Source organism: Anas acuta, chromosome W, assembly GCF_963932015.1.
Source record: "Anas acuta chromosome W, bAnaAcu1.1, whole genome shotgun sequence".
NCBI classification, from domain to species: domain Eukaryota; kingdom Metazoa; phylum Chordata; class Aves; order Anseriformes; family Anatidae; genus Anas; species Anas acuta.
The window spans coordinates 1,884,069-1,890,732 of NC_089016.1; the positions used below are offsets into that span (position 1 = coordinate 1,884,069).

Genomic DNA, 6,664 nt, shown 5'->3' on the forward strand with positions numbered 1-6,664 from the left:
TCATATTAAATTTATTAAATTAAATTTTTAATATTCCTGTGGGGAATTGACGTAGAAATCCCCATTTTTGCACAAAATTTAACCCCCTCCCCTTCCCCGAGCTGTAATTAATCCCTCAAAGCCCTCGTTAACTTATTCTGCCTCAATTTCCCCCAAAAAAAGCGAGGAGAAAGGCGTTGTTTGGTGCTGGCGGGGTGAGTCACGGCAGGGAGCTTTTTTCCTGCCCGGGTGACTCACGCTTCTCAGAACGGGTGTAAAAACGCTGGGTTTAGCAACACTCACTGCCAAAAATCGCTCTTTTGGGGAGTGACTAATTGGGGAGGGGTTAATTGAGGAACGATTAATTGGGGAAGGAACGCACGTGGCGGCAGGGTAGGGGCCTGGCAGGGAAGCAGGGGGAATCCCAAGTGGTTGAGCTGCTTTTTTTTGGCTAAAGTGGCTAAAAAGAAATTTTTTTAAAAATCATTAAAAATGCTTTTTTTTTTTTTTTAATTATTTCAGCTTCAAAAAAGCGGAAAAAAGGGGGGGGGAAAGGGGAAAAAAGGAGCCAAATCATGTGCTCAGAAGGGTGCTGTGATCCCCAGGAGCAAAAAAAAAAAAAAAAAAAATCAAAAAAGGTGGGTTTGGGGCCAAATTAAGGCCAAATTGGAGCAGTTGATGCCCCAAATAAATAAATAAAATTAAGCAGGCCGCCTCCTCCTCGCCTTACTCCAAGCAGGGCTGTTAGCTTGCCGATTAACCCCAAAATCTTGCCAATTAACCCCAAAACATTGATGCCTAGCCCCAAAAGTTGCCTTTTAACCCCAAAACGTAGCCTTTTAACCCCCGAATCTTGACATTTAACCCCAAAACATTGCCATTTAGCCCCTAAATGTTGCTCTTTAACCCCAGAATCTTTGCCAAAAGTCGCTGTTCAATCCCAAGTTACCTTTCGACCCCAAAACACTGACATTTAACCCCAAAAGTTCCTATTTAACCCCAAAATGTTGCCATTTAACCCCAAAATCTTGTTGTTTAACCCCAAAATTTTGCCATTTGCCCACAACCTTCCCCAGACACAAACGAGAGCCAGGACACGACTGCACAGTGCTCATTAGTCTAATGCCTCGTTAATTAACGACTGCCTCATTAATTAACCATTCACCCATCCGAACGTCGGCCGAAAACGTACGGAAACACCAAAAAACACCGAAAAAAAAAAAAGTCAGAGAGCTCCCCGAGAGGTTCCTCAGCAGCCTTCTTCTGGGCTAAAAAGTGCTGAAAACGGTTAAAAGCGACGTAGTTTTATTAAAACCCAAAGTTTTTGGTGCCCCAGCGGGATTTTCCTCGTCTCGATCCTGGGTCACGAAGGAAAACCAAAGTCCCCGTGGTCGATTTTGCCCCAAAATCAGCAGGATTGGGTTTTTTTTGGCGATTTGGGGAGCTCCTTGCCCTCCTCCACGTCTTCTTTTCACCTTTCCAACCCCGCGCTCCGGGCACGATTTTCCTCGCAAAAACGGCGTTTTTCGGCTTCTCCTCCTTCTCCCTCGCCCTCCAAGCCTGGCAGGGTGGGTGTTATTTTTTCCGGAGAACCACCGAATTTCCCCATTTGCGGCGTTTTTGCTTCCCAAAAAGCCAACGCGTCGGGCGCTTTCCCACCAATTCCACCAAAACGCGCGGGGTCGGCAACGGTTGAGTTGGAGCCAACGGGAAAAAGGAAAAACGATGGAAAAAAACCGTTTCTTGCTGGTTTTGTGTTGTTTTTTTTTTTTGTTGTTTTTTTTTCCCCTTTTCCCGTTTCTGCTGGCTTTCAGGTCAAAATCTGCACCGCCCCCTCGGCTTGGTGCTTCTCCATCACCTGTAGGACGTCCTCCAGGATGGACGGCCCCAAATCCACGTGGAGGGAGAGGAGGGAGCCGGCGTGCGGGAGGAAGGCCTCGGCGCCCCGCTCCTCCTCCTCCTCCTCCTCCTCCTCTTCCTCCAGGCCCGCCCGCTCATCCAGGTGCAACCGCGGCGGTTTCGGCGGCGCCGCCGCCAACGCCAAGGCCCGCGGGGCGCCCAAAACGGGTAAAGAAACGGCGTTTTTGAGCAACGGCGAGTCCGCCTCCGAGGAGGCCGGGCGCTCCCCCAGGGTGGAAGTCCGGGCGAAGCGGAATGAGGAAGAGGAAGAGGAGGAAGAGGAGGGCTCGGCGCGGGGCAGGAGGTGGAATTTGCCGCGGAGGAAGGAGACGTCGCCGAAGGTGTCGGCCTCGCCGCCGCTGCCCACGTGGATGGTGTGGCGGAAGTCGCCGAGCGGCGGGCTGATCATGTCGCACGACAGCGCCCCCCGCAGCTTGGCGCGCTTCCCCTTGCGCCCGCCGCGCTTCAGGTAGAGCGGAGGAGCCTTGGCCGACATGGCCGGGGGGCCTGGGGGGGCAAGGGAGCAATGGGGTAATTAGTTAATTGCGGCTCATTGAGGCTTCTCCAATTTTAGTTGGTCGGACATGTTATCGTAATGAAACAACCCAAAAATTCATGAATTCCAGGTGTTCTTTCTCTATTTTAGTTGGTCGGACACCTTATCAATAATTAAATGACCCAAAACATTAATTAATTCCCAATGCTCTTCCTCCAATTTAGTTGGTTGGCCGTGGTATTGATAACAAAGTGACCCAGGTAATTAATTAACTCTGGGCCATTTCCTCTTCTCCACTTTTAGTAGGTTGGATGCATTATCGATAACGAAACAACCCAAAAAACTCATGAATTCCAGGTGTTCTTTCTCTGTTTCAGTTGGTCGGACACCTTATCGATAACAAAATGACCCAAAACATTAATTAATTCCCAATGCTCTTCCTCCAATTTAGTTGGTTGGCCGTGGTATTGATAACGAAGCAACCCAGGTAATTAATTAATTTGAGGTCGTCTCCTCTTCTCCACTTTTAGTAGGTTGAACACATTATCAATAATGAAACAACCCAAAAAACTCATTAATTCCAGGTGTTCTTTCTGTTTTAGTTGGTCAGACATCTTATAAATAATGAAACGACCAAAACCATTAATTAATTCCCAATGATCTTCCTCCAATATAGTTGGTTGGCCATGGTATTGATAACAAAGTGACCCAGGTAATTAATTAATTTGAGGTCATCTCCTCTTCTCCACTTTTAGTTGGACAGACACGTTATCGATAACAAAACGACCCAAAAAACTCATGAATTCCAGGTGATCTCTCTCTATTTTAGTTGGTCAGACACCTTATCGGTAATGAAATGACCCAAAACGTTAATTAATTCCCAATGCTCTTCCTCCAATATAGTTGGTTGGCCATGGTATTGATAACGAAGCGACCCAGGTAATTAATTAATTTGAGGTCATCCCCTATTCTCCACTTTTAGTTGGTTGGATGCATTATCGATAACGAAACAACCCAAAAAACTCATTAATTCCAGGTGTTCTTTCTCTATTTTAGTTGGTCCGACACCTTATCGGTAACAAAATGACCCAAAACGTTAATTAATTCCCAATGCTCTTCCTCCAATTTAGTTGGTTGGCCATGGTATTGATAACAAAGTGACCCAGGTAATTAATTAATTCGAGGTCATCCTCTCTTCTCCACTTTTAGTTGGTTGGACGCATTATCAATAACGAAACGACCCCAAAAATTCATGAATTCCAGGAGATCTCTCTCTATTTTAGTTGGTTGGACACCTCATCAATAATGAAATGACCCAAAACGTTAATTAATTCCAGGTGCCTGCTCTCCAGTTGAGTTGGTTGGATGCGTTATCGATAACGAAACAACCCAAAAAATTCATTAATTCCAGGTGATCTCTCTCTATTTTAGTTGGTCGGACATCTTATCAATAACAAAATGACCCAAAACATTAATTAATTCCCAATGCTCTTCCTCCAATTTAGTTGGTTGGCCGTGGTATTGATAACGAAGCGACCCAGGTAATTAATTAATTCAAGGTCATCCTCTCTTCTCCACTTTTAGTTGGTTGAACACGTTATCAATAATGAAACAACCCCAAAAATTCATGAATTCCAGGTGTTCTTTCTCTGTTTTAGTTGGTCAGACACCTTATTAACAACAAAATGACCCAAAACATTAATTAATTCCAGGTGCCTGCTCTCCAGTTGAGTTGGTTGGATGCATTATCGATAACAAAACAACCCCAAAAATTCATGAATTCCAGGTGTTCTTTCTCTGTTTCAGTTGGTCGGACACCTTATCGATAACAAAATGACCCAAAACATTAATTAATTCCCAATGCTCTTCCTCCAATTTAGTTGGTTGGCCATGGTATTGATAACGAAGCGACCCAGGTAATTAATTAATTCCAGGTCATCTTCACTTCTCTTGGTTGGATGTGCTACCAATAACGAAATTATCCCAAAAATTCACTAATTCCAGGTGCTCTTTCTCCATTTTAGTTGGTCGGACACGTTATCGATAACGAAACAACCTGGATAATTAATTAATGCCATCTTATCAATAACAAAATGCCCCAGGGAATTAATTAATCCCATGTCACTTGGCCGTTGGGGTTGGTTGGCCATCGATAAGGAAATGAGCTGGAGCATTAATTAACTCCAGGTGCTCTCTCCCTAATTTAGTTGTAACAAAACCACGCAGGTAATTAATTAATTCACAGGTAATTAATTAATTCCAGGTGCTTTTAGTTCATTATCGATAACAAAACGACCCAATTAATTAATTCCAGGGGGGTGAGGCCTCTGGGAATCGATTCTGGGCTTTGCTTTGGCTTTTTTAGCCCAAAAGAGGGGATTTTTTTAAATTTCTAGTGCCGTATTTACCTCTTCCAGCCACCCAGCGCCACACTTAATAAAAAAATAACTACAAAACCCACAGATTTAGGAAAAGGGGAAGGAAATTGTGATTTTTTTTCCCCATTTTACTCCTCTTCATCCAACCCCCCCAGGTTACGCACCCGGCTCTAGGCACAGATTTTGAGAAAAGGGGAGGAAACGAGGAAAATAAACGCAGAAAACGCTCGGAGCGTTGAGTTTTGGGGGGAAATCCTGGCTTTTTGTGCTTGTTTGGAGCACAAAACGATGGCAAGCACCCGCCCGAAGGCTGACACTGCAGGACTGGGCTTCGTTAATCCCGGGTGGATTAAAGCCTTAATGAGAGCGGCGGAAGCGGCAGCTTGGCCAAAAAGTGTTGAAATCGTTGGGGAAAAAAAAAAAAATAATCAAAACCCAAAAATGCACATTTTTGCCTTGTTTTCCTCAAGCCCGGCCGCTTCCATTCAGTGCCTGTGAGCAGAAATTGCTCTTTTTGCCCTTTTTTTCCCCCGAAAAGCAGCCAGAGCTCGCTGCGAACGCCCTTTGTGCCCACCGAAAGGGGAAAAACGACCTTAAAAAAACGCATTTTTGGCCAACGCCTCCTGGATAAGGGTCAGCGGGTCACAAAAACACCCGGAATTTGGGTTTTTAGGCCAACCAAAATCCCCCAAATCCCTTTTCCCCGATCTTTTCCAGCTCCCCCCGGGCTGGCGGTGTCAGAAGAGGTAAAAAGTGGTTAAAAATTCGGTTTTTTTCCCCGTTTTTGGTGACTTACGCTCGCTGGCGATCACCGCAGCGGCGAATTTCCCATCCCGGCGCCTCCAGGGAGCAAAACCTGCAAAAAAAAACACAAAATCAGGTAATTACAAAAAATAACCAGAATCCTCCGTTTCACCTTAAGGGGGGGGGGGAAACAAAAATAAAGCCGCTCACCCCCCCCTCTGCCTCTTTCCAGTCCCTTTTTGAGCCTTTTTTTGGGAGAAAATCCACCGGAGGACGCAGAATGAAGCCCCCCCCCCCCCCGGGGGAGGATTTGGGGTGAGAAAGGGGAATTTCGGGGAAAAGGCGGCACTTTTAAGGGGTGGGGGTGTGGCGGAGCCCGACTCACCCCCCAGCAGGGGGGGGAAAAACCCCAAAAAGGGGGAAGAAAAGAGCAGGAAAAGCAGCGGGGTGGGGCGGCTCCGCCACCGCCCCCTCCTTTAAATCCCCTAAATCCGGATTTAACCCCCCCGTTTACACCCCAAATCCCATTATTTCGGGGGGTTCCGCAGGGGGGGGGGGGCGGTCGGGAGCCTGGCAGCCGGGCGGTGAGGGGGGGGGGGCAGGAATTGGGGTTTTGGGTTTTTTTTAGGGTTTAAAAACCCCTCTCCCCCCCCCAAACACCCCACATTTAAATCCGGTTTCAACCCGGTTTCAATCCGGTTTGGGACCGGGTTCCAGCACGATTTGGGGTCCCGACGAGCCCCCCCCCCCACCCCCGCCCCCCCCAGGCCCCTTTTCCTTCTCCCGGCCACCCTCGGGGGGATTTCACAGCGAGCACGCCCCAAAAACCTCCCGTTTTTGCCCTAAAAACGCGCTGCCCCCCCCTTTTTTCCCCTTTTTTTTCCCTTTTTTCCCCCTTTTTCCACCTCGCAGCAGGGCCCGGCGGGGCAGGAAGCGGAGCTGAGCCCCACCCCGGAGGCCTCGCTTCCCCTACACGCAGGGGGGAGGCCCCAAAATCCTTGGGTTCGCTCCCAAAATCCGCAGGTTCGGCCCCAAAACCCTGCCCCAGGTTCTCCCCCACCCCCTCTGCCTGGGCCCCGAGGATTTTTTTGGGGGGAGAAATCATTGGAAACCCCCCAAAAAGCCCCCGTTTGCCCCAAAATGAGGATTTTTATTTATTAAAATTACG

At 47.5% G+C, this 6,664-nt stretch overlaps 1 protein-coding gene across 2 annotated transcripts; it reads right to left on the minus strand.

Annotated features, from left to right (window-relative positions):
• Window positions 1–1,080: 1,080 nt before the first annotated feature.
• CDC42EP2 (CDC42 effector protein 2) lies at window positions 1,081–6,537 on the minus strand. Of its 2 annotated transcripts, none has more exons than XM_068665824.1 (3): window positions 6,402–6,537; window positions 5,548–5,608; window positions 1,081–2,383 (listed from the first exon to the last, which is right to left on the minus strand). In XM_068665824.1, exon 3 carries the CDS (start codon window positions 2,372–2,374, stop codon window positions 1,790–1,792), a length of 585 nt encoding a protein of 194 aa, XP_068521925.1. In that variant the 5' UTR covers window positions 2,375–2,383; window positions 5,548–5,608; window positions 6,402–6,537; the 3' UTR covers window positions 1,081–1,789. The 2 variants fall into 2 exon arrangements, with proteins under 2 accessions (XP_068521925.1, XP_068521926.1); XM_068665825.1 differs by lacking the exon at window positions 6,402–6,537 and adding an exon at window positions 5,707–6,314.
• Between the last annotated feature and the right edge of the window lie 127 nt (window positions 6,538–6,664).